Consider the following 27,003-nt stretch of genomic DNA (forward strand, 5'->3'; position numbering starts at 1 on the left):
TTGGCCAACCCAATATAGTCACAGAATTTTGCAACCATCACAACAATCAATTTTAGAAACTGAAACCTGTACCCATTAACAGTTCCTCCTTATTCTCCTCTCCTCTCAGCCCCTGGCAGCCACTAACCTATTTGCTGTCTTTATAGATTTGCCTGTTCTGTACGGTTCATATAAATGGAAGCATACAACATGTGGTACTTTGTGACTTGCTTCTTTCTCTTAGCATAATATTTTCATTTATGTCGTAGCATGTATAACTACTTCATTTCTTTTTATGGCCGCATAATATTCCATTGTATGGATACCCCACATTTATTTACCCTTTCATCAGTTGATAAATGTCTGGGTTGTTTTCACTTTTTGGCTGTTATGAATCATGCTGCTGTGAACATTTGTATACACGTTTCTGGGTGGACATATGTTGTTAATTTTCTTGGGTATATACCTAGGAATGGAATTGTTTGTTGGGTTATGTGGTATCTGTATGTTTAACTTTTTGAGGAATTGCCCGACTGTTTTCCAAAGTGGCTGCATCGTTTTATATTCCCCTTCAGCAGTGTATGAGGGTTCCAGTGTCTCTACATCCTTGCTAATACTTGTTATTATCTGTCTTTTGGGTTATAGCCATCCTAGTGGGTGTGAAATTGTATCCCATTGTGGTTATGATTTGCATTGCCCTGACGGCTAACACATAACTCTCTTAAGAATGGCAATGCAGGGAATTCTCTGGCAGTGCAGTGGTTAGGATTCTGGGCTTTCACTGCCAGGGTCTCAGGTTCGATCCCTGGTGAGGGAACTAGGATCCCACAAGCCACGCGGTGCAGCCAAAAAAAAAAAAAAAAAGCAGTGCAATGAAAAGATGCAGAAGAAAAAATACTACTTATGTTTAAATTAGTGTCTAAAAGTAACACTATTTCCTCAGTGAACCTGCTTTAGAACTTACGTGTTCTACTAGTTCAGAGCTACTGTCGTCACAGGAAAGATCCACATTGGAGAGAAATGTTCTTAGATCGCTCCCACAGAATTCACACGTGGGCGATACCTCCTCCTCTTCTTTCTTCAGAGAGGAGAAAAAAAATGAAGACATGTCCACAAGGAGGCCCAGAGCCTCTCAGAGCAGGAGGAGCCAGAGCCCTGGACAGGGCCAGCGAATGTCCAGTCAGACAGCAGGGGTGATGAGGGATGTACAAACCTGCTTGAGAACTCCTGTCAGACACCATGAGGGCTCCCAGAGATGGTTAGTAGGGAACTTCCAGGGGTCTGAGATCCTATATTGGAAGGCACCAAGCCAGCAGGATCTGTATATTCCAGTAATGAGACATCATTTCTATTCAAGGGCTGTTAAGGGCTGAGGTGGCTGAGGAGGCTGAGGTGGTGTTTTGGAGGCCTCTGTCTGGCGCGGTTCACTGGGGTGCAGCTGAGCCCATCAGGAGCTCTGTGGGTCCTTGGGATGCCTCCTCAGTGTAAGAAGAAAGTTGCAGAAATGATTTTACTGTCGACATCAGTGTCCCTTGTACAGGGGGATGTACAGTGTGTGACACAAAGGATAACACATATTTGATTTTGTGGAAATGGTCTAAGGCGTTTAAATACCATAAACTCTTTCAAGAAGTGTCAGCTAAGAAAAAGTCTTGACATTACTACGTAGGCCACTGTTTACAATGCTCAACTTTCTAAAATAAATTAGAGTCCTTTCTCAAGGGAAGCCCCAGTTGGGGCACCAAATTCTCCTGTCTGTGCTGTGAAGGTAATCCAGGAGGGGGAGGGGAGGCTAGGGGAAGCAAGAGGAGGCTGGGAGTTAGGGGCGCAGGTGACTCAGTGAGGGGTGGATGCACTATGGCCCTGTTAGTGGTCCGAGGTCACGGCTGTGACTGCAGAGGCTCCTGGCAGGTGAGCAGCCAAGCCTCGGCACAGGCCTCCAGGAAGAGACCCAGATGGTGACTTGCATGCCATGAAACCACCAGGGCATCTGTAGTTGCCATGGAAACCATTCTCCGAGCCTGGCAAAATGACCGCCATGGGGCCAAAGGGTGACTGATATGGCCGGTGCAGCCAGGGACCCTAGAGTACAGCCCAGGATAATTAGGCCCTTGAAACTACCCGATAATAAGTACTGCACGTCGCTGAAAGCAGAACACTCAGGGAGGGAAGCCTTGTAATAGAGAGATGGTGGTGACAAATCCAGGCCAGCTACCAAATGACAGAATGGGCAGGAAGAGCTTGGCAACGCCAGGCCAGCTACAGACTGTGCCGCCAGCATCTCGGTAGGGAACTCCTCCGCCCGTGGCCCCTTCACCCCTTCACCCCTTCACCTGGGGGCGAAGTAAGTAAAGATGCTTCAAAAGACATGAGTGGGGTTGGAATTTCCACCTCAAGAGGATGTGGCTGAAGAGGAGAGCTGGCCAACCAGCTGCTGCTGCCCCCAAACTAGACCAGTGTCCAGGCCCATCTCAGAAGACCTGAAAGATCAGCCCAGGAATGCAGGTGGAGCCAGCCCTGGCCAGGGGCCGGTGTAGGGGCAGCTCTATGGAAGGAAGTCCCCAAGGCCTTCCTCACGTTCAGGCGCATCTCTGGGTGTCAGGGGAAGAGAGCTCAAGAAGCTTTCTGGATACAAGCCTTTGTGCTTCAGAAAAAGGAAGGTGCTATGTTTGAAGAAAGAATTTCAGCCCGAAGAGTCTATAAGGTGACCATAAAATTTAGAAACCTGGGCAAATATAAACAGTAAATGTTGACCCATATTACGTTACGTGATGTATTTAATGTGTAACCAGGCATTAGAATCGCATAGTTCAATGTGCTGCACAAAATGACAGTGAACACCGACCGCATTGCTGCATCCACACGGCATTCCCATCAACCCCTGCACGCACATCTGTGCCGTCCTGCCTCACATGATTGGTATCTCTTATTTCAGTGAATAAGCCTGTACCTTTACTGTACCCCAAAAGAAGTCATCAAGGAGCTTCTGGTCTGGGGAGTGTGCAGCTCTCTCCACATGGCCATGCCGTGCAAGTTTGGAAATAATCATACCACCGGTCAGTCCCTTACCTCTGTGGCAAAGCAGGGTGGTTTGTATCCTGTTGGAATTACTAAGGTGACCTCTCCCTTGCCCATTGAATGCAGACGTTAATTGGTCACTTAATGTGATCAAATACAGCTAACGTTCACCTACGCTGCCGGGCTTTATGGCCACTGTTATAGGTTGAGTTGCGCTCCCCCAAAGGCTCTGTTGAATTTCTAACCCCTGGTACCTGTGAATGTGGCCTGACTTAGAAATGGGGTCTCTGCAGATGTAATCAAGTTAAGATGAGGTCATTAGGGTGGGAGCTAATCCAATATGACTGGTGTCCTTGGAGAAGAGGGACATTTGGACAGAGACACACAGAGCGTGCTGGGACAACCAAGGCAGAGATTGGAGTGATGCAGCTGCAAGCCAAGGAATGCCAAGGATTGATGGCCATGACCAGAAGCTCAGAAGAGGCAAGGAGGGACTCTCCCCTCCAGGTTAGACTTGCTGACACCTTGATGTTGGAATTCCAGCCTTCAGAACTGTGAAACAATACTTTTCTGTCGCTGTAAGCCACCTAGTTTCTGGTATTTTGTTACAGCAGCCCTAGGAAACGAATACAGCCACCCTAAGTGCTATTCCAAGTAAATGAGCTCTTTGCCTGCTTTTTTAAAAGTATGTTCACTGTCTTTTGTGCAGATCATCATGTGGTTTTTTATACCATTTATTACAGTAAAAGCAAAAAGAAATATAAATGAAGATTACCTTGAACTTAATGCCTAAATTGGAACTCTCTTGTTTGAATGAGAGAATAGATGGTGGCCCGATGCTGGGTAGTGTTCTCAGAGAGGGCTCAAAAAGTGTTATGAAGTCTTCCTTAAACTAAATTTTAAAAAGAGGGAGAAAGAAAAAAATTGAAGATTGAATAAGTGATTTTTACCATGAGTTCAGTGTACTAGCTGGACTGATAAACATTTCTTACCTCCAGCTCACATAAAATATTTAGTTTTGGCTCTTCTGGGTTAATTATCCATTTTGCTGAAGAAAAAAAAGACAGATTTAGAAGGAATGTTTAAAAACTTTGTGCAGTGTATTCCATTTTCTGTAGTGTGAAGATTCTAGCCCATGACTCACACTCACTCAGACACACACACACACACACACACACACACTCTCACACACACACGCTGTCTAAATGCCCTGAAACCCTACCTTCACCACCTTCTTGCATATACTCTTAGGGGAGCTCTTTTCTAAAGGGGTTGGACACCGTCCAAGTTAAGGCTGGTTCCCTAAGGGCAGTTTGCCTTTGCCAGCAGAGGGGATGACGCCAAACATCCAGTTACCTCTTAATTTAGAAGCTAGATTTTCAGGTTCATCTTCCTTCTTTACAGAGGGCACTTCTTTCTCTGTAAAAAAGAGTGTACATTTGTCATCAATCCTGACAAAGGATGAAAGAAGTCCAATAGAAAAGAAGATATGCCTCTTGGAAAAATAAGTGCCCTTTTTGTGTTTTATTTTTTATTTTTATTTTTTTTTAAATTTATTTATTTTTATTTATCTTTTTAGCTCTGTTGGGTCTTCGTTGCTGTGCGAGGGCTTTCTCTAGTTGCGGAGAGCGGGGGCCACTCTCTATTGCGGTGCACGGGCCTCTCACTGTCGCAGCCTCTCTCGTTGCGGAGCACAGGCTCCAGACGCGCAGGCTCAGTAGTTGTGGCTCACGGGCCCAGTTGCTCCGCGGCATGTGGGATCCTCCCAGACCAGGGCTCGAACCCGTGTCCCCTGCATTAGCAGGCAGATTCTCAACCACTGCGCCACCAGGGAAGCCCCGTATTTTTACTTTTTTAAATTTTTTGCCTTTTCCCAAATAACATTTTATCAACAGTAACTAACAAACAGAGAAGACTCACCACTAATGAATCACATTAAAAAATGCTTTCTTGCTTCTTCTTAGTCTTAGAATGCTACACGAATGCATATTTTATTTGATTATAATCATGGTTTACAGACCCTTTTGTGTTCTGCCTTCTAAAATTACTATTCTGTCTAATTTATGACTATTATTCTGCAAAAGATTTTTCAGGGAGAAGAGTGCTGGAGCGGGGTGAGAGGGTGGTTCCTAGTTCAAGACGGTGAACTAAACCACCAGAATAATTCCCTCTGCAGATTCCATGGCAATACTGGAAATGGGGAAGACAGCCATCTATCAACACATGAGCCACTTGGAGTAAATGTCTAGAAAGGTAAGCAGACAGGACTAGGATGATGAAAAACCAATCAGAACAACCTACAGTGAGACAGAGGTAAAGGGAGAGGGCACACCCATTTTCCCTGTATAGCCAGGGCTGGTGCTGGAGAAAGGGATGGGCTTCAGAAGATGACATACTTCCTATGTTGAGTACCTGAACAATTTAAAAATATGTTTTGGGCATTTTGCCCAACAGAAATGCCAGCACAGGTATTAAAAAAAAAAAACAAAAATGAATGAACAAGACTTTCATTAAGGCATTATTTGTCATAGGGAAGAGGTCAAAACACAAAACCAAACCAAACCAAACAACCCTGCAACATCTAACAGTCAGATGTATTACATAAGTCACAGTTACTGTAGGTATATAAGGGAATACTACATAGTCATTTCAAGGAATTAGATCAATATTTCCTGACATGGAAAGATGTCCCTGATACACTGCTAAGTAAAAAAAATTAAAGAAGAGCTAAAACTGCTGTTATTCACAGGAAATGTAATTGTCTAGTAGACTTTTAACTGATAAAATATTAGAATAAGAAAGTTCAGCAAGGGAATCAGATACAAGATTAATACATTGAAATCAATAGTTTTCTTATACATTGACAATAACCAATTAGAAAATATAATAGGAAAAAAAAGATTCCAATTACTACATCAATAAAAGACAACTGTAAAACACCTAGGAATAAACTAATAAGAGCTGCATATCAGTTCTCTATTAAAAAAACCTACAAAAAATGATATGAAAAAATTGAAAAGGTACATTAGGTTTCTGCTGTTAAAGTAATCAAACAAGGAAGCCATTAGCTGAGGGGGCTCTAATGCCTTAGTAGCCAATCGTAAGCAAAGTGAAACCTAAGCCAGAGTCAATTCCTCAAGGTTAATGCCTCAAGGTTAAGAACAGCTCATAGCAAACAGCCAACTGGGCTTTCCCAAATACAGTTGAGTCCCCTACATACGAACCTTCAAATTGCGAACTTTCAAAGATATGAACGTGTGTTCCCATGTCCGATCACATAAATTAGTTCACGTGTCTGGCGTACATTGTCACGTGCATGCATCCTCTACAAGTGGTTGTGCTTTTGTGCACTTTACTGTACGGTACTGTTGGCTGTGCAACACGAGGAGCTTACTAATGAAGACCTGATGGAATTGGAGGCCCAGAGAAAGGACGAAGAGAGACAAGAGGAAGAAGAAGTAACTGAAGAACCGAAGAGACTCACGACGCAGGGAATGGCAAGGGGATTTTCTTTATTTGAGGAGGCACTGTTATTTTTTGAGCCATAGGATGGTACACGAAGGTTGTAGCAGCCGTTCAGAATGCAATCCAGTGCTACCATGTCATCTATGACAAGAAAAAAAGAGCTACTACCCAGACATCGCTGGATCCTTTTTTCAAGAGGGTAGATAGAACTGAATCTGGCAAGGAACCAGAACCTGTGCCATCAGTGTCAGGCGTGAGTGAAATTGCCCTCCGTCTCCTATTGCTGACGATCCTTCAGCTCTACCATCTCCCACCTCCTCTCCCTCCTCCAGTCAGTAACTCTTCTTGCCTATTCACTCGTTGCCAGCCCCTGTATGGCAGCTGTTGTACTACTGTACTTTTCAAGGTACTGTACTGTGAGATTAAAAATGTTTTCTTTATCTTTTGTGTTTGTTTTTTATGTATTGTTTGTGTGAAAAGTATTATAAACCTATTACAGTACAGTACGATATAGCTGATTGTGTTAGTTGAGTACCTAGGCTAACTTTGTTGGACTTCGAACAAATTGGACTTATGAACACGCTGTCGGAATGGAACTCGTTCGTATGTAGGGGACCTACTGTAATGCAACCTTGAACAATAGCCGATCAAATGATTTCCTTGCTTTGTTCCCACGACTTCTCTATAAAAACCTCTCCTTAGCTCTTGTCTGTGGAGTGCTCCTAACCACTTCTGGTTTGGCGCTGCCTGTTTCCAATCCACATCTGCTCAAATAAACTCTTAAAAATGTGAAAATGCCTCAACTTATCTTTGAACGCTGCAGAGCAGGACCAAAGAATCAACTTGTCAAACTCCATTGAAAAACTTCATCACAATTACATTGAATATATAGATTAATTTGGGAATAATTAACATGTTTTTAATATTAGGTTTAATATTATATTAATATTTAATATTAATTATATGTCTAATTTAAAATTTTTTTAAAAAATATTTTATTCAAATCACATTTATTTTAAATTTATTTATTTATTTTTTATTTATGGCTGTGTTGGGTCTTCGTTTCTGTGCGAGGGCTTTCTCCAGTTGCGGCAAGCGGGGGCCACTCTTCATAGCGGTGCGCGGGCCTCTCACTGTCGTGGCCTCTCCCGTTGCGGAGCACAGGCTCCAGACGCGCAGGCTCAGTAATTGTGGCTCACGGGCCTAGTTGCTCCACGGCATGTGGGATCTTCCCAGACCAGGGCTCGAACCCGTGTCCCCTGCATTGGCAGGCAGATTCTCAACCACTGCGCCACCAGGGAAGCCCTAAATTTTTATGTTAGATTGTGTCACTCCTCTGTGCAGACCCTCCAGTGACTTCCCACTTCATTCTCATTGAGTAAGATTTGGTCCTCACTGTCTCTCTGCCTTTATCCCGTAGGACTCACCTCCTTACCTACCCCACTGCAGCCAAGCTGGCTGCCTCCTTGTTCTAGAGGGAAGCACTTATTCTTCCCTGTGCCTGGAACACTCTTCCCCCGGAGATCATTATCACTCTCTCTCCTCCTTGAGGTCTTTACTCAAATATTTCAGCTTCTCATTGAAGATTTCCCTCAGCATCCTGGGTAAGCTTGTACCCAACTGCCCAACATTTCCCATCCCTCTCCCTGCTTTATTTTCCTCCTTAGCACTTAACATTATATAAGATATTGTGTATTGACTTACTTTGTGTATTATTTATCTCACTATTACTTCCACCTCCCACACTTTAATAGAAGACCATTGAGACAGGGGGTTTGTCTGCTTTATTCATTGCTGTTACCTTAGAACAGGAAACTGACCTATGACAGGTGCTTGGTGTGTGCTCAATAAACATCTCATGAATAAGTGATATAACATAAAACAAATAGTAGAATTGAAAGGAAAGGCTATTCATAACGATTACTTCTGAGGAATATACTGGGATAAGTTAAAAACTTAATGTTTACATTATATTTTTCTTAATGGTTTGATGTTTAAAAAACAGCACGCATGTTACCTCTATAATAAAAAATAAAGATGTGTTTCAAAATATGATGGCAGATTATTTCTTGATGTGAACACAGGTGCTACCATTTATTAAAGGCTCAGTGCCAAGGAGTTTAAATGTTGAATTTCATTTTGATCTTCATAACAGTCCTGTTACAGAAGGATTATTATGGCCAACAGAGAAAGAAACAGAGTCAATGAGGTTAAGTGACTTGCCCAGTTGTCATGGTGTTAGCTTGTTTTGGGGCTGGGATTCAATCCTAGCTCTCCTGGCCATCTACACAAGTGCCCTTTCCAGTGTGCAATCCCATCTCCCAGCAAAAGCTAAAAAACCAAACTACTCACTCGGCTGCTCCATGCCTGACAATTCTTGAAGCCAACTTTCTTCTGTTTGTACTGATGTTGGAATTCTTGGATACAGATTGTGATAGACAGCCCTGAAATTTAGACAAAATGTTAGTTTTCAGTATACCTATAGAGTTGTTAGCAGTTCTTCTAAATCTAGTACATTTAACAATCAAATAACAGATGTTCTTAGAAAATCCTCATTTCTTTTTCCTTTGAAATATTTTCTTCCGTTCTTATGTCTTCAGTAAAGTCAGACACAGTGTGTTTGCATCATATCTGTTCTTTGCAAAGCACTCCTCTCTCAATCCTGGAGGTTCCCAATACCGTATTATTTCTCTCACGGAGTAAATTACTACCCCTCTATCTGTGCTGTGTGTTGGCGGTGGTGGCAGCGATGATGGTTATGTGTGTTTAAACATTTACCTGAATTTAAAATAGAACGTATTGTTCATTTTAAAATAGCTTTAAAATAATCCAAGCTCTTTTTAAAGGGCTGAAGTTTAATGCGTTGTAATTAAGCAATCTGTATTCTTTCCACAAGCAGTTTAATCAGTTAGCTATCGTTGACATGATAGGAAGCAGGAATTTATTGACTTTTACTAGCTAAAATGACTGTTACTGGTAACAAGTAAACAATAACTATTGCTTTTCAAGTTCCTTTGCCTCTTTGAATTTCATTTTTTTTGGCCATAATTTGCTGGCTCTTCTAAAATTATCAAACAAAAATTTCCCAAATAATTTAGTCAACTTTAGGATTGTCACTTTTTCACCTTTCTCAGTTCTCTTATGTCTCCACCTTCCTTTTTTGTTGCTTTGTTCCTTGAAACATTGTGTGTTTTGTTTTAATTCTGAAATGACTGTGTCCTATAATGGGTAGAGAACTCCTCTGCAGAAGCCACCTGAACAAGTGTCTGGGGGAGTCCTTTTTGTCTAAGTTCCCATGGAAAAAACTTATGGGACCAAGAGTAAAGGAACATTGACGAGCAATCCCTAGACAACATTTTACATTTCAGTGTTTTCCCAATACAGTAGTTAACAAAATCAATACATAACTCATCTAGGTCTCTTTGCCTCCCTTGAACCAACATGAAAGATTGTTTTCGAAATTCTGTGTAAAGATGGCAGACATCGGAGGATAAGAACAAAATTAACATTTCCTGAGAACTTACTGTGTTCTAGTAGACACATAAGAGTTGCTTTACTTACATTACTTCATTTATCTTTACAAAAACCAATCAAGGTAGGAATTAGTATACCCTTTCCTTTTTTTAAAAATTTTTATTGGAGTATAGTTGATTTATAATGTGTTAGTTTCAGGTGTACAACAAAGTCAATCAGTTATATATATACATATTTCCACTTTTTTTTTTTTTTAGATTCTTTCCCCATATAGGCCATTACAGAGTACTGAGTAGAGTCCCCTGTGCTGTACAGCAGGTAGTATTCCTTTTCTATAGGCAAGGAAATCGAGGCTCTGGGGGGCCCTCTCAAAATCACACATGGCAGAGGCAGATGGGGCCCAGACCTGTTTGGCTCCAAAACCTGTGTTTCTCCGGATTCATCTGCCTCCTAAAGTTTGCCCCAGAATAGTAATAGGGCAATTAAAAGTAGAAACTGAGCCAATATTGGTTGCATTTCTAGGCCTTCTAAGGGCAGATTTCCTTAAAAACACAGTCTCACCAAATTCACCAGAGAATGCTTTGAAGTACAGAAGAAGCATCTTCTTAGGAAGATTTATGAGGAGAAATTAAGAATTTGATTTAGGAAAGAGAGGTTCCCATATGATAGAAAGTCCAGGTCAAGATGGCACCTGAACACACAATTCTCCCCTTCCTTCCAAGATCTTATTGAACTAACAAACACTTCAAACCCCACAAACAAGCAATAGCCCTGGAAAACAAGCAATAGCCCTGGAAAACAAGAGCGGTATCATCAGTAGCCAAGTAATATTGAAGAAGTCCTTAAAGAAAGAAAATAAATGGCCTCAGGTTGATGGAAAACTAGAGCAGAGACCACCACAGCTCAAGATAAGAGACATAAGTAAAGTTCTTCCAAAGGGAACTCCTGAGAAGCTCCTAGCCCTGACTCGACCAAATGCAGAGGGGAGGGGGCTGGAGACGGTCATCAGGGTAGTTCAAGGAGTGAACAGTCAGACCCCTTCCTCTCCTCTTACACAGGGCAGTTGGCAACAGTTGTGTCTATTTCCAGATGAAGCCCAAAGAACTGGTTTCTAAAAAGCCTGCCTGGGGAAGTTTTAGGTCTGAAAGAGAAGCAGAGTGCAGGATGAGTTACTCAGGACCTACCCAACAGGCTTGGGTGAAAAAGGAGGAAGGGAGAGTCCCAGGAAAGAAATGCACGAGGAACTCCAACCACACAGTAAAGTGTCCTTATCATGACTAGTAATAGTGGGCTTACCCACCTTGCCTGCTCCCTGCCGACACCCCACAGGCAGCTGGCTGTGACTGCCCTACCCACCCACGCAGGACTCACAGTCAGCCTTCCCCCGCCAGCCCAGTCAGGAAACAGAACTACTCGGTGGCAGGACTCCTATCCTAGTTTTAGCTTACCTATCAGTCATTCATTGATAAATACAACTGGGTAACCAAGGGTTACCAGTCACTTAAGGACAATCCTAGCATGGAATAGAAGGACCAAGAAAAACAAACAGAACAAGTGATCTTGAAAGAAAAAAGAAGAAATACAAAGAACAAAGGAGAACTTTAGTATTTTATAACAGTACCCTCAAAGAGATTTAAACACACACACACACACACACCTATTCAGAGAGTAAGAATCGGTTCTTGGAAATTATATGAATCCCCAAACAAAAAATTCTGTACAAAGGCTACATCGTAGCATGTAAACACCAAAAATCTTGAAGATATCCAAGAAGTCCAACAGCCAGCTAGTAGGAGTTCCGAAGGAAAGAATAGAGCAAATGAAGGGAAGGAAATAAATATCAGAAGGGTTTGAAAATCAGACTGATCAACAATACTGGATACTAGAAGGCAATGAAGCAATGTCTTCAGAGCTCTGAGGAGAAATGGTTTTAAACCTATTCTTTTATGCCAGGTTATATTATTAATAAAGTATGAGGGCAAAAGGAAGAAATTTCAAGACAGGCAAGAACTCAGAAATTTGACTACCCATGAGATCAATAGGAAATAATTACCTGAGAGGTTTCTCCAGCAAAAAGAAAAGGAATAAAAGAAAGAAAGCAATATGGAAAACAAGAAAGTATGGCCGTTGAGCCCAACTCAGAAAAATTGAAGACAACTAAAAACAACTGAGAGTTGAGAAGTTCTTCTTTTAGGAGCCAAGTTTTACAGACATAGGATTTCATTTTCTTGTGCAAGAATGCAGTCACATCATTGGGTTCTTAGCAGGAAATTATGAGCATTGGTTATTGGTCTTCAACTTTTTGAATCAACGTGTACCCAAAGCACTAAGAGCTAATTATAATTACAAAATTTGCAAACACTATAAAACTTGGCAAAGTAATATGACTTTACAGGACTATATATTATATATTTTAATAAAGTCTGTTACATAATTTGTTGTTAATTGGGAGAGGAAAGGGTGAGAGGAGAGAGAGAAGGAAGTAGAAGTGCATTAAGGTGTTAATTTTTCAAAATAGAGTTAATAGTTACTAAAATTGATAAATTAAGAAGTAGAGGTTTAAATACTTTAAAGTCCTAAAGGTTAGAAAATATAAAAATAATCTAACTACTGAAAATGGAGAGGAGGGAAGTAGTGTGTTACATTCCTCAGCTTTCATGGTGGGAAGTCAGTAGCTATGTCAAAAATTAATAAATCAAGGAATGAAAATATGCTATTTAAATTATACTGGAAACAAACTGTTAACAATCTGTTAACTCTGGTGAGTGGAAGTGGGAGCAGAGAAGGGTACAGAAATTTTAAATTTTATAGCTTTGTCTACTTTAATGTTTTAACCATGTACATATATTATCTTTTATTAAAATGTTGACTTGGATAAATAAAAACATGTAAGTGGGGAAGAACAATTCTCTTTCTGCTTAAAAATGGAAAGTTGCTTATAAAAGCAAAACTTAGGTGAACAATAATGTGAGATTGTGGACCCATGTTTGGTGTGAGGTTTCAGGGAAGACTGATAAAGATGTTCCAAATATGTTTCTCTGGTGTCTTCCTATTATAGTTAGAAGTGCTTGGAGGCTAATAGCAATAGCAACGACAAGAAAAAGAAAAGACTGTACTTTCGACTCTCCACCGCAGGTGTCCCTGATTACTCCTGAATTTAGCCAATAGAGACTTATGTCCTAAAGCCTCATAGCACTTACTGTGTGCGCATGGCATTTATGATTTCATGCTATATTAGTAAATAGACATGTCATCTCTACAGGTAGATAATAAGCCGGTGATGGGCAGGGACCCTGTCTATCTCCTCCAAAGTGTCTAACAGTGTAGATTAAAAAACACCTTTTTGAATAAATTAGTTGTAAATGCCCTGGATGATTTTACTCTACTTCCTGACATGTTTATTCCAAAAGTAAACATCATCAGCTTCAAAAAATAATAATATAGAACACTGAAAACAATTTCTTACCTATCTAAATTCGTTTCAGACATGTCTTTCTTAAATGTCTGAAATATTTTAGGAAAACCTGTTGAATGAAACATTAAACAATTTAGCCATTCCCTTTAAATCAGTGGCTCTCGAAAGGACAATTTTGCCCCCCAGGAAACATTTAGCAACGTCTAAGGACATTTTTGATTGTCACAGAGCCCGGTAGGGACTAACTGGCATGGTCAGAAGCAGAGGCCAGCGATGCTGCTGAACATCCTGTAATGCGTACGACAGTCCATCCTCCCGCCCTCAACACACGCGGCCCCGACAAAGAACGATCCGGACCAAAATGTCAATGCTGGGAGATGGACAAATCTACTCCAAGTAACTGCTGTGCCTCTCTTTTTAAGGAAGTGGCTGGAGTGGTTTCAGTACAGGAAGTTAAGCACAAAGGTGAGTTGTTTTTGGCTGGGCTGTTTCAGTAGCAGAGCACCCTTAAAGCACTACTCCTTCTTCAGGAGTGGCGCGCGTGCGCGCGCGCGCATGTGTGTGTGTGTGTGTGTGTGTGTGTGTGTGCGCGCGCGTGCGCCTGTTTGAGCGGGGCGGCGGGGGGAGAGAATGAATGTAAGAGGACGCGATCACTGAATGCACGAAGTGTTATAAAATGAGCACTCCGTACAGCACTGCCTGTTTCCAGTTTGACGAGGCGTTTCCCCTTTATCCTAAACTGTGGACCATCACAACCGCTCAGTCAAGATTTCAGTGTCTTTGACACCAGAGGGACTGAGATAAGGGTGTGTGTGAAGTCTTGTGTGTATTTGGAAACAGACTGCCGGGTAGACGAAGGCTCTAGAGGAGTTGGACCTGCTCTCCCCTAGGGACAGGGCAGCCTTCGAGGAACGGGCTGGGCGGGCCGGGGAGCGGTACTTTTTTGGGAGGAGGTGCTGGAGGGTGCACTCTCACTGGCCGCCGGCGTCCGGCTCCACTTCAGGCTCGGCGTTCGGCTGAGCGTCGGCGTCGGGCTCAGGCTGGGGCTGACGACGCTGGCCAAGCGGGGGCGAAGGGCTTTCCATTCTTCCTCATTGCCATCTCCGAAGGCCAAAAGCTTCCATAGGTACTCCTCGCTGAACCTCCCGTGGAGCGCCAGCTCCTTCTCCCGGTCCGCCGCCGCCTCGTCCTCCTCCTCCTCCTCCTCCTCCTCCTCCTCCTCCATGCCCATCTCGTCCCCCTCCTCCTGCTGGCCCCGCTCCTCCTCGGGCTTTCTGAAGCTGTGATGCGAGTGCATGTTGGCCGCGGCGGGCGGGAAGCGGGATCGCGGCTAGCGCAGGGGACACCGGCGGGTCCAGGCCTGGGGCGCGCGAGGCCTCCTGTGCGTCCGTCTCCCTGGGCAACGGCCGGCCGCGCGGGCCCCCGAATCTGGAGATTAAAGTCGCAGGACCCTTCAGCCAGGAGGACTGGCGCTGCGGGGAGAGGGGCGGAGGGGCAGGGAGCGACCGTGGGGAGCTAGGACCGCTGGAAGCTCCTTTCTCACCTGCTGTCCGGAGCCTCGGAGAACCCTAGCGGCCTGCCGTGAACTGATCTTCCTTTCCAATCTCTCTCAGCTCCTTTGGAGCCAGTCTTTCAAAATTTTTTAAAATTTAAAAAATGGAGGTATCGTTGACTTACAGTATTATATTAGTTTCTAGTGTACAACATAATGATTCAATATTTTTGTAGACCATACTGCATTTAATTTTATTATAAAATACTGGGGAGCCAGTCTTTTTTTTTTTGGACTTGGGTAGGGGGAGTGGCTACTAGCTATGGGCACCCATAAGGCCTCTTGGTAGTGCTGATGCCGGCGTTGGGATGCTTGCTGGAGCTTACGATAAAACTTTATTTACAAAAGCTGGCACTGGTCCTTGGTCGTAGTTTGCTGGTTTGATTTTTTAGAACACTGCCTTAAATATTGTTTATCTTGATTAGTGAGATTTTTGATGCAAGTTACATTTTGCGACCGAGGTGAGTGCCTTGCTCTAGTCCAGGGCCTGACTGATGCTTGTTTCATCCATCCAGCCAGGAGGTGGAAAAAGCTTGAGGCATCTGGCCACCAAGGCATCTCCTGCGTCTTTCTGGGGCTTTGTTTTCAGCTCGTTGTACTTGTTACCCCCGGAGCCAGAAACCAACTCAGGTTTGGCTGCTCATTGCTCAAAAGTCAATGTTCAAGAAGCAAGGGTAGGTGGAAAAAGAAAGGTGCTTTGTTCAGGAAGCTGGCAACCTGGGGAGGTGGCGAACTAGTGTCCCCCAAACCATCCCCCAATGGCCAGATCAGAGTGCAAGAGCCTTTAAAGGAAAGCTTCAAGGATGTGCAGGCGGGGGCTATGTGCAGAGCAGCACAGTCAGCTCTGACCAGCATCTTGAAACTGGTCATGCGGTGGTCTGGTCAGCGTCATCCTGATTGTTTTAAGCACAGTAAATCTTCAACTCCAGGGTCAGTTTGTTGCCATTTTCTTGAGGCCAGTCCCTGGAATTGTGCTAGCCATAGGTTCAGTACTGCTCAGGATGGAGCAGCTTATATTATGACTACAGTCTGGTCATCATGCAGTTAGCTTTTTCCCTCTTGTGGTGGTTATAGTATCTGCAAAACAACTCAGGAATGTGTCTCAGATATTGTTATCTATGTCCTTCAGGGAGAACTAAAGATTCTGTGACTGCTATTTGGCTGATTTCCTGTTTATTTATTTATTTATTTTTGGCTGCGTTGGGTCTTCGTTGCTTGCTGCGCACGGGCTTTCTCTAGTTGTGGCGAGCGGGAGCTACTCTTTGTTGCGGTGCACAGGCTTCTCATTGTGATGGCTTCTCTTGTTGTGGAGCACAGGCTCTAGGCATGCGGGCTTCAGTAGTTGCAGCATGTGGGCTCAGTAGCTGTGGCACTCGGGCCCTAGAGCCCAGGCTCAGTAGTTGTGGCACACGGGCTTAGTTGCTCCGTGGCTTGTGGGATCTTCCCAGACCAGGGATCGAATCTGTGTCCCCTGCATTGGCAGGCAGATTCTTAACCACTGCACCACCAGGGAAGTCCCGATTTCCTGTTTAAATTGTTACCAGTTCTCTAGGCCTAATTGCTATTTTTGTCACTACATGTCTGTATCCTTTCAATCATTAATTCTTGAACCAGGCTTTTGTGACTCAGGGGAGGCTCCTAGGAGACTAAAGCCTTCTTCTACAAACAAGAAACAGGGGACACGGAAGAACTTTTGTACCTGGGAGGGTCCCACAGGATCCTGCTTGGTTTCATATGTGCTAACATTTGTGTAAGGTATTTGTATACACACAAAAAAGAATACAGAATAATATAATGGACATCTGTTTACCTACTACTCAGACTGGAAGCTATAACTTCACAGTACAGTTCAGCTTCTTTTTAAAAGCCTGTTAAGACTGAGAAGGGTTCCTGGTGGGAGGGATTGTGTTCCTGCTATTTGACTTCAGCTCTAAGTAAAGGATGCCAACTGAGATTCTACGTGGCTGAGGACATCTGGATGTTGTGAGAAGGGTCTGGATTGATCCTTATATTAAGTGACCAGGGTTAGGCCCAGAAGTCCCCTCGTATGATCTCTGCTAAATAACCCTACATTTTCCAGCCTCAGTTTCCCTGGGAGTAAATTGGGAATAATAATACTTACCCCTAAGATGTATGTGGAGACAATAACAGGGCTTTCAAGGAAGCAGAAAGTGAAAAGTTAAGTGTTGAGAATCACTAAGCAATATTTTATGATTATCAGATCAAACTAATATTTATTGAGGATTATGAGCCAGCTCTCTGCTGGGTGCTGGGCCATGGCAGTGAGTAGGAGAAGTGTGTCCTGCCCTCACTACCTGCCAGCAGTACCTGAGCATGGGGCAAGGGTCCGGCAAGCTCTCAGGCACTGGGACAGAACACGGCAGGTGAGAGGCACAAAACTGCCGTGCACTTCAGGGAGTCAGAGAGAAAACACACAGAATATTGTTGGAAGAAGAACTCTTGCAGGCTATTGGAGCCGTCAACACAGATGAGAGGACATTTGAGCTGCTTTGGAAGGAAGGGGGAAATGTGGGTGTTTGCAGAGGAGAGTGAAAACCATTCAAAAGCATTCCAGCTCGCCCAGGGTAGAAAAGGGGGCCAGCGCAGGGAAGTATAGGTGGAGATGTCAAGATACAATTAAGATAAATGGATTGAAAAATTACCCAACCCTTTTCTGGGCAATAAAAGCATTTTGATGCTGGAAGGGATCCTAAAAGTCATGAAATTCAGCGGGCCACTTCTACTTGAGGGAAGTGACTTGTTTGAGGAGAGGCAAGTTTGTTTGTTTCCAGAGTCCTCAGAGAGCAGAATGGGAATCACGATGTGGGCTGAGATGGGGGCTGGGAGAAAGCAAGGGTAAAAGTGTTTATTTTCATGGCGGCCACAACCTGCTCAAAGCCACCTTCCCCCTTGCAGTCTCTGATTCCTCTCCTGGAACTTAACTGTGGTCTTCCCAGAGGACTCTTAGTCACTCCATCCAAGCACCTAGCAGGTGGCGTTATTGAGAACGACAACAGTGACATGATTAAGGGCATGGACTGGAGGAGCAAGACGACATGGGTTTACATGCTGGCCTCCAAACTGACCAGCTGCACTACCTGCCTGAGATCCCTGACTTCTCAATGCCTCAGTCTCCACATCTGTAAAATGAAAATAATATTTTCATCTTCCTGACAAGCGCATGAAGTGGGCACTGATATTCTCTGAAACTGGTTTATAGGCTGGTCACGAGGGCTCAATGAGTTAATATACATAATAAGTTGGAACAGCTCCTGGCACCCTGTAAATATTGCATTATCTATTCACATTTTAGAGTGTTCATTGTCTGGCACTGAGAATGAAATTAAGGTTTGTGGCCAGAGGCAGCCATGTGGATGCCCCTTTCAAAGCTTGTCATCGATCCGAAAAATGAGTGAGAAGGTTAAGAAGAGAGAGATTTAATAGGCATAGATGATAAACACCCAAGTGTATTTATAGGCTGAGAAGGAAGCGGCAGATTGATTGGAAACTCCTTGCCAAGTAGGATTCTCCTCCACTTGTTAGCTCCCTACTGTCTGGAATTTTTTAGCAAATGAGCAACTGAATAAATGATAGCTGACCCTATAGGAACATTACATGTGGGAAGAGTGTAGAGGTGCAACATCTGTGAGCAGGGAGATATGCACAGGTTTGCTCTTTACTCTGTTTTCTGGATTATAGTTTTTATTTTCATCCTTACATTCCAGTAAGTGCTGATAATCCACCAGGCCTTGGACATCCGAGAGTAGCTGGCCATGGGGTTAAAAATCTTGCTTTATTTCCTAGTGCAGCTTTAATGAGGAGGGTAAGGTGTACAGCCTATTGGTGCAGGAGAGGCCCTCTGAGGGTGTCTCAGGAGTCTGGGTCGTGTTTCTATGTTCACCTTGTCCCATCAATGACTTGTATCAGTGAACAGGGCAGCCAGGGTTTGGGTGGAGGCTGATTTAATAAGCTGTGGCCCTATTTCTCCAGTGATGTCTCATTAGACTCTTACCCACTCCTGTGTTCAGGTCCTACTGATGTCTTTGCAGTCCTTGAATCCACCGTGTGCCTCTCCCCTCAGGGCTTGCAGCATGTGATCCTACTCCTGTGTGCTCTTCCCCTTGCCTCACCTGGCTAACACCTACTCCTCTTTCAGGGTTTGCAGGAGGTGCCCCCTCCCCCATCGCCCCTGATGCTACTCCCTTCAGAGATTGCACAGATCACAGGCATTTCTGCTTGTGTATTTGTCTATTTGCACTTACTAGGTTCTAAGTCCCACCAGGGCAGGAAATGTATGTATTTTGTCCTCCACTGTGTTCAGAGGGCCTAGTAGGTACTTAATAAAAGTAGATGGATCACATAAAAGTAAATGGATTTTAGGTATAATTTAAAATAACCCCTAACCTCACAGGTGAACAACTCTGACTCAAAGATACTTGATGGTTTATCTTAGCCCAAAACTAGTTAGTGGCTGCATGGGAACTAAAACTCAAGTCACCTGGTTCCCAGGACAATGCTATTTTCACAAAACCAGAAAAACTTCATGTCCTTGGCACTTTTATGATCAACCTGGGGCAATTTTTAAAAATGCAAACTTTTAGTTAAAATATACATGCAGTCTACAGTCGTAGAGAGCAAACGTATGGATACCAAGGGGGAAAGGGGGGAGGTGGGACAAATTGGGATATTGGGATTGACATATAAACACTATTGATACTATGTATAAAATAGATAACTAATGAGAACCTTCTGTATAGCACAGGGATCTCTACTCAATGTTCTCTGTTGACCTAAATGGGAAGGAAATCCAAAAAAGAGGGGATATATGTATACGTATAGCTGTTTCACTTTGCTGTACTGTAGAAACTAACACAACCTTGTAAAGCAACTATACTCCAATAAAAATTTTAAAAAAATAAAATTATTGAAAGAAAAAATAAAATAAAATACACATGCAGAAAAGTGTATACATTATAAGTGTACAGCTTGGCAAATTTCATGAAGTAAACACATTAGGACAAGTTTTCGTGACTAAACATTAACTAAAATATGTATAATTAATATAAGCCTCTCCATAAACTTGGTGTGAAAGTGGTCACACTCACTGTCTTTTGCAAGTTAATCTCTTAAGCCCTTACCTGCCTGGCTGGCACAATCTCAACCACGCAGGCTGCTGCCCTGAGTTTTCCAGAGAGGATAAGCCACATCCTGGTTGCTAAGTGCCCCTCGCTTGGGTTCACAAACTTACAGCTCTTATCCCATTCGGTTCCCATCATAGCTGCCCCAGACCAGGCCCCAGTACCCACCCCTCTCAGACCCAGAACCACTGTCTGCCTTCCCTCCCAGGCTCTGCCCTTGAGGGAGGAGTTTTCCCTTAAACACTCAGAGCACGAAGAATCTGAAAAGGGGGTGTGCCTTTCCCCTAGACACTGAACTTCTTGCCCCTCTGACCAGGTGAAATAGCATCTCAGAGAGACATCCCTAGGAATTCCCAGGTGCCCTACACATGCCCTTAGGGAGTCTGGTCCCTTGAATAGGTGGCTACAAATTCCTTCCCTCCCCTCCTTCCTCTGTAATGTACCTGTAACTTTGCGGCTTCTCCCCTCAGGAGGTGGAGTCAATTTCCTCACTCCTTGAAGTTGATTCTGGTCACGTGATTTGCTGTGGCCAATGGAGCATTAGCAAACATGACGTAAGCAGAAGTACAAAAGCACTCCTGCCTTGGGAGGCTTGCCTGATTCTGTTGCTGGGAACCCTGAAGTCTCCATGTGCTGAAGCCTGGGCTAAGCTGCTGGGGCCCGGCCCAGCTATTGCAGCTGTGGGCCCTGCATCCACCAGTCAGCCAGCCAGCCAGCTGCCTGTGAATGAGCATTCCAGCCCACCCGCCAGCTGACCACAGGGAAGAACCAGCTGGCCTAGGTCAGAACCGCACAGCTGAACTCCAGAACTGTAAACGAAGTAAAATGGTGAGTGTCCTGGTTTGTTTTTAAAGTCATTACGTTTGGGCGTGGTTTGTTATATGGCAATAGATGACGGAGTTAAAAGTGATTTTCTGTTCTAGCCTAGAGAGTTCAGTAGCTGAAACTTCTCTAAAGAAAGGAACAAACACACATGTGGTGTCCCTCAGGTACGGCAGGCAGCACCCTGGATATAGATGGAGATAAACACACACGTATACACATACATGCAGGAGAGGGCTTGCTTTTTTTTTTTAAATGTTAAAAACAAATTCCTCTAGGAAGGAGGAATGAATGGGGGTGGGGTGGGAGAGTGAAGAAGAAGTCCTTTAACTTTAGCTCTATGTATACCTGTATATAGATATTTTGCAACAAATGTGTATTTACAATATTACCCGAGTTATTTTGAAAAGTAAGTAAATACCCATATCATGCTGAGAAGTTTTCATGATGTCCCCAACTTGTGGCCTGGAGGACTAAGTCCCCTTGCCTCTCAGCCATAGCCCTGTGGGGTTGCCTTTCCCTCAGGAGGTGAGAGGAAACATGCCCAAACATGGCTCAGTATGGGAGGCCTCGCAGCAGCTGGGAAGCTCTCTGCTCCCCTTTCACCTGCTGTGGGTGCTGGTGGGAGCCGGGTGAGCGGTGGGTGTGGGCAGCAGAGAGAAGCTGGGGAGAAGGGGATGGAGGAGGGAGAAGTAGAAGTGTGTTCTGCCGTTTCCAGACGCAAAGAAATAACCTCAGGTCTTTGAGGGCAATGCCCAGGGCCTTGCTCTGGTCTGTCCCGTCATCGCATTTGCTGACCCAGAAGCTCCTTCCAAACCTCACTGGATGGCGCGGTAGAAAAGTTGTGGGAGCTTAGCTTTCGAATGTAGAACGGAAAAGTTGCAAACAGACAGGGTCTGGGCTTCCCGAGACAAAAGAAAAAGCAGGGGTTTGTAGAGGAAAAGAACATGGCATGAGCAGTAGAGGAAAATCTGATAGCTGAAGTTTTATACTAGGGATGAGTTTGATATGGAAATGTTATGAAAGTTCACGTTTCCCTTGGTTTAATTTTACGATCTGTCTGCTCTGCATCTGGTACTAGTGGTTATAAAGCCTTCTGGTGGACAGCGATGGCTGAGATTTCTCCTCTCTGCTCCTTCCTTGTGGAGAACCCATTTCATGGGATTTCCACGAGGGGGATCTCTCAAAACCACTCGCCATAATCAGGGGTTGGCACATGGTTTCCTAATTCTAGAATTTCGACTGGGAAAGTATATGGAATATAGAATCTACATAAAAAAATCTTCTCTGTCCTTCATATTTTAATATTTTTGAATTGAAATTTTCAGACTTGTCTTTTGTCTCCTTTAACATTGTAGGCATAATTATGTTTAAGCCTATGTCTGAGAGCTCCAGTATCCAGAATCCTCTAGGTCTGTTTCTATTGTTTCTTTTTCTGCTCATTTGTTGTTGTTGTTGTTATTGTTCATGTAATCTCGTCACTTGGTTATTTTTTATTGCATGCCAGACATGGTTATTTGAAAAAATTGTAGAAGTAATTTGAGGTTTAGGATTATGTAATCTGTCTCTGGAGAGGAATTGCATTTGCTGTAGGAAGGAACCTAGAAGAGATCGTAATCCAGGATCACCTTAATCCAATTTCAGTGATTGCCATGATTTAATGCTAGATTGCATCCCTACAAGGGTTATTCTATTTCCACTTCAACCTGTGCTTAGAATGCAGCCTTCAGTGTCCCAGTCTCAAGTGTGGGGTTACCAGCACCTCTCTCCCAGACTTGGTGGGCTGACTCTTTTTTTTTTTTTTTATTCCCTTAGCCCATTTAAGGCTGTCAAAAATCTTGCTTGGCCTCTCAGTTGCCTCTTCTAGAAGTGGCAAGTACCCAGGAAAAGAGCAAGTCCAAATGCATCTCTGGATTTCCCCCTTCTCCGTTTTCTTAGTTTAGTTATTTTACCTGCCTTGCTAGCTCTTCAATGCCTTTAAGTAGATTTTTAAAATTAATTGCACCTGGCTTTTGTAGAGGTCCTCAGTGGGAAAGTTGGTCCAAATTACCTAGCCCATCAGTAGTAGAAGTAGAAGTCCTTTATGTAAAGTGGCAACTGTTTTGGATGGGAACATATATAAAAGGTGGATTTATGGGAATGAATGCATGAAATCTCAGCCTTAGGAAAGGAAATAGGATTATAAGTCTAGGAAGGAAGCTCTGCCCTCTAAAGCAGGTACAGGCTAGGTTATGACAAAGAGAAATACGGTAGTTCAAACAACGTCACAGTGTGTTTATTTCTCTCTCACATAATACTTCAGAAGAAGGTAGGTTAGGCTCTTGAGGCAGCTCTGATCGAGGAGTATCTAAGGACCCAGGTTACGTCTGTCCTGTTGCTCCACCAAAGCAATGTGGTCCTCATTCTCGTAGCCAAATGTCATATTAGCATTCCAGTTGGGGAGGAGGGGAAAAAGAAGAGGAAGCCAACCAGGTTTGTTTGTTTTTTAAAGATATAATCTAGAGGCCGCATGCATCACTTTCATTCATATACTCTTGGTCCAAACTAATTATTTGCAGAGCCGTATCTAGAGGCAAGAGAGGATTAGATATGTAGTTTCCTGCTTGTATTAGTAGGAGAGAGAAGAGTGGAATGGATCCTGAACAATTAATAGTCTCTGTTGTGGGTCCTGGATAAGAGAGGAAGAATGACATCTCATACCCAGGATGGGCCAGTGGGACAAGGAGGGGAGACACCAGTGTGACTTCATACAAAAATAAGGGCACCTGATGTCTCTGTATGTTAGGGAGGATGAATTCGAGTGGCAGTTGTCAGATTTGAGCATGCGTCAGAATTGTCTAAAAGGCTTGTTAAAATATAGGTTGCTTGGTAGTGCTTCCCCAGAGTTTGGATTCTGTGAGTCTGGTGTAGATCTGGGAATTTTCATTTCTAACAATTATCTGATGTTGATGGTACTGGTCCAGGGATCAAACTTTGAGAACACCGCATCTTGTGCAGGACTAGCTTAGATCGGCTTTGTTTCTGACAGTTGACAAAAAGGGGTGTATATAACAGTAATAATATAATTGAGCACTACATTTTCAGATGTAAAGTTCTGGAATCCTTCACCATGGTATTATGGAGGGGATTATTCAGTCTAGACTAGGTAAACTCCTTAACATAGATGAGCATAACCATTTTACTTTTGATTTCCTAATACCCACTTTCTCTCTCCCTGCTAATTCCAATAGCATATCCTGGAAAGCCGCTTAAAGCTCTTCACTTGAAGCATCTCTGATAAGCAGATTTCACTGTGTGTTTACTTCACTAAGATATGTGCAGCATATTATTTTTACAGCTTTCTATTTATGTTTTAATGAGAATTTTATGAATATAGGTCGTGGTTCTTCAGGACAAAATGAAACATGATTTATTTATTTTTTATTGGAATAAAATTGCTTTACAATGTTGTGTTAGCTTCTGCTGTACAATGAAGTGAACCAGCTATATGTATACCTATATCCCCTCCCTCTTGGACCTCCCTCCCATCCCCCCCTCCATCCCACCCACCTAGGTCATCACAGAGTGATTTATTTAGTTGCTTCTTCCTCTTTAAAAAAAATTAGGAAAGATTGTATTTACTAAGTGAGGGACTTAGGGACTTATTTACTAAGTGAGGGATTGTATTTACTAAGTGAATTTCTGTATACTATTTATAGAATGGAATTGAGGGAATTCCCTGGCAGTCCAGTGGTTAGGACTCAGCGCTTTCACTGCCAGGGCCCAGGCTCAATCCTTGGTGGCACGGCCAAAAAAAAAAAAAAAAAATGGAATTGAAAACAAGGACAGATCAATTTGAAAATAATTGTTTCCTGAGGAAATTACCAAAGACTGGATGGAGTGGATGGAATCTATTTACAGGCTTCATTTTTGATTATTGATTTCCACCACTTGGCTGAGCTTTGGGTGGTTTTATTTCAAATTCCAAATGGCATTTAGCAGGCAGGTGGGGAAAAGAGAGAGAGGGGTGATCTTTAACCCTGCAGTATGGCAGTTGACCCTGAGCGGGACATTAGGGGACACAACTGGGAAAATGGGAAGGAGCCCAAGTATGAGGAGAATAAGAAGTGTGGGAAGCAAGGCCAGGGAGGAGCCCACCATTCAGGTCAACTCCCAAGCAGCACGCGGCTCACCCAGGGCAGTTCTCACTTTCTCAAATCCAATATGGTGGAAACAAGCTGGAGGTACAGTTTGAAAGAAAATTTGGTAAAGATCCTTATGTTAGTTTCAGAGCTAGATTACTGCAGTCATTCTGTCAGAAATCCAGGCAAAGACCCGGAATGGAGAGAAAAATAAAGTCAAGAGACCTATGCAGGAGAAGGTCAGGTAGGACTATGGCCACCACCCAACAGTGTCTCTGAAACATTCAGGCATTTAGATATCATGCGGAGAAGTAACTGTCAATCCACTAGTTTTCTGGGCAAGCATGTTGTAGAGAAGGTCAGAACAGTTTCTTGGCCGTTAGGTGCTGTTTCACACACTGCCTGGGCTGACCAAGTGACTCTCCCTGGGGCTGAGGTTTTTTGGATAACCAGGCTGAATCAGGAAGGTGCTCTCTTTAAAGCTACCTATTCAAATGTCTTAACTAAATAGAAGACCTCAAATCCTGAGAAGACTCACAAGTCTTTTCCACTGAAAAGCGGTGCCTCTTAAACGCCTTTCTTAGAGTCTGGGGTTATTGCCTTTGTAGGAACAATGCAAAAACCTATTGCTGCTTTGCATCTCAGAACATATGTACTTACTTCACTAACCTGATAAAGGAACTTGAACTTGAAAGATGGCTGTGGGAAGTATTAAGAAGTATTTTTTCCAAATATATATGTCCTTTATAGAATGTTCTTTTTTTTTTTTAAATTTATAGAGAGAATGTTTTGCTTATCTCTTTTAAATTTTATTTATTTATTTATTTATGGCTGTGTTGGGTCTTCGTTTCTGTGCGAGGGCTTTCTCTAGTTGCGGCAAGTGGGGGCCACTCTTCATCGCGGTGCGCGGGCCTCTCACTGTCGCGGCCTCTCTTGTTGCGGAGCACAGGCTCCAGACGCGCAGGCTCAGTAGTTGTGGCTCACGGGCCTAGTTGCTCCGCGGCATGTGGGATCCTCCGGGACCAGGGCTCGAACCCGTGTCCCCTGCATTGGCAGGTGGATTCTCAACCACCGCGCCACCAGGGAAGCACAGAATGTTCTTTTTTTTTTTTTTTTTTTTAATTTATTTTTTTTTTCAGAATGTTCTTTTAAAAATTATTATTAAAGTACATATTCGTGACCTCCCCAGGAAACGCCCCTTTTGTCCAGCCCTCCCCTACTTCCAGTCACTACTCACCCCCAAGGGGAATCTCTATCTTGATATCTAACAGTATTGATTAGTTTTGTCAGTTTTGTCCTTTATATAAGTAGAATCATTCATACAACATATACTCTTTTGTATCTGGCTTCTTTCATTTTTATCACTGTGTGTAGTTGTAGATTGTATATTCTCATTGCTGTAAGTATTCATTGTCTGAATATACCAGTTTGTTTACTAATTATTCTCTGGATGGATTTTGAGGTAGCTTCCAATTTGGGGCTATTATGAGTCATGCTGCTGTGAACTTTCTAGTTTATGACTTTTGGTAAGCACACGTTCACATTCTGTTGGTACTTTTTTTTAAATTAACTTTTATTGGAGTATAGTTGATTTACAATGTTGTGTTAGTTTCTGCCGTACAGCAAAGTGAATCAGTTATACATATGCATATATCCACTCTTATTTATTTTTTAAATTTTAAAAAAATATTTATTTTTTTATTTTGGCTGCGCTGGGTCTTAGTTGTGGCGGACTTCTTAGTTGTGGCATGTGGACTCTTAGTCACGGCATGCATGCGGGATCTAGTTCCCCGACCAGGGGTCGAACCTAGGCCCCCTGCATTGGCAACGTGGAGTATTACCCACTGGACCACCAGGGTAGTCCTCCACTCTTTTTAAGATTCTATTCACATATAGGTCATTACAGAGTATTGAGTAGAGTTCCCTGTGCTATACAGCAGGTTTCTTATTAGTTATCTATTTTATATATAGTAATGTGTATATGTCAATCCCAATCTCCCAATTTATCCTTCCCCCTTC

The 27,003-nt window shown here is 43.2% G+C and overlaps 1 protein-coding gene across 1 annotated transcript in view; it reads right to left on the reverse strand.

Moving 5' to 3' along the window:
- Nucleotides 1–13,440, reverse strand: part of ERICH6 (glutamate rich 6) — a 33,032-nt gene extending 19,592 nt beyond the window's left edge. The window contains exons 1-6 of the mRNA XM_036850883.1: nucleotides 13,403–13,440; nucleotides 8,815–8,906; nucleotides 4,354–4,410; nucleotides 3,990–4,045; nucleotides 3,773–3,889; nucleotides 944–1,057 (exon numbers count right to left, since the gene is read on the reverse strand). Of these exons, the coding sequence (XP_036706778.1) occupies nucleotides 944–1,057; nucleotides 3,773–3,889; nucleotides 3,990–4,045; nucleotides 4,354–4,410; nucleotides 8,815–8,906; nucleotides 13,403–13,425 (459 nt within the window). The 5' untranslated portion in view covers nucleotides 13,426–13,440. The remainder of the gene's footprint in view (nucleotides 1–943; nucleotides 1,058–3,772; nucleotides 3,890–3,989; nucleotides 4,046–4,353; nucleotides 4,411–8,814; nucleotides 8,907–13,402) is intronic.
- Nucleotides 13,441–27,003: the final 13,563 nt, after the last annotated feature.

The sequence above is a fragment of the Balaenoptera musculus genome, chromosome 4, assembly GCF_009873245.2.
Source record: "Balaenoptera musculus isolate JJ_BM4_2016_0621 chromosome 4, mBalMus1.pri.v3, whole genome shotgun sequence".
In the NCBI taxonomy this organism is placed as follows: domain Eukaryota; kingdom Metazoa; phylum Chordata; class Mammalia; order Artiodactyla; family Balaenopteridae; genus Balaenoptera; species Balaenoptera musculus.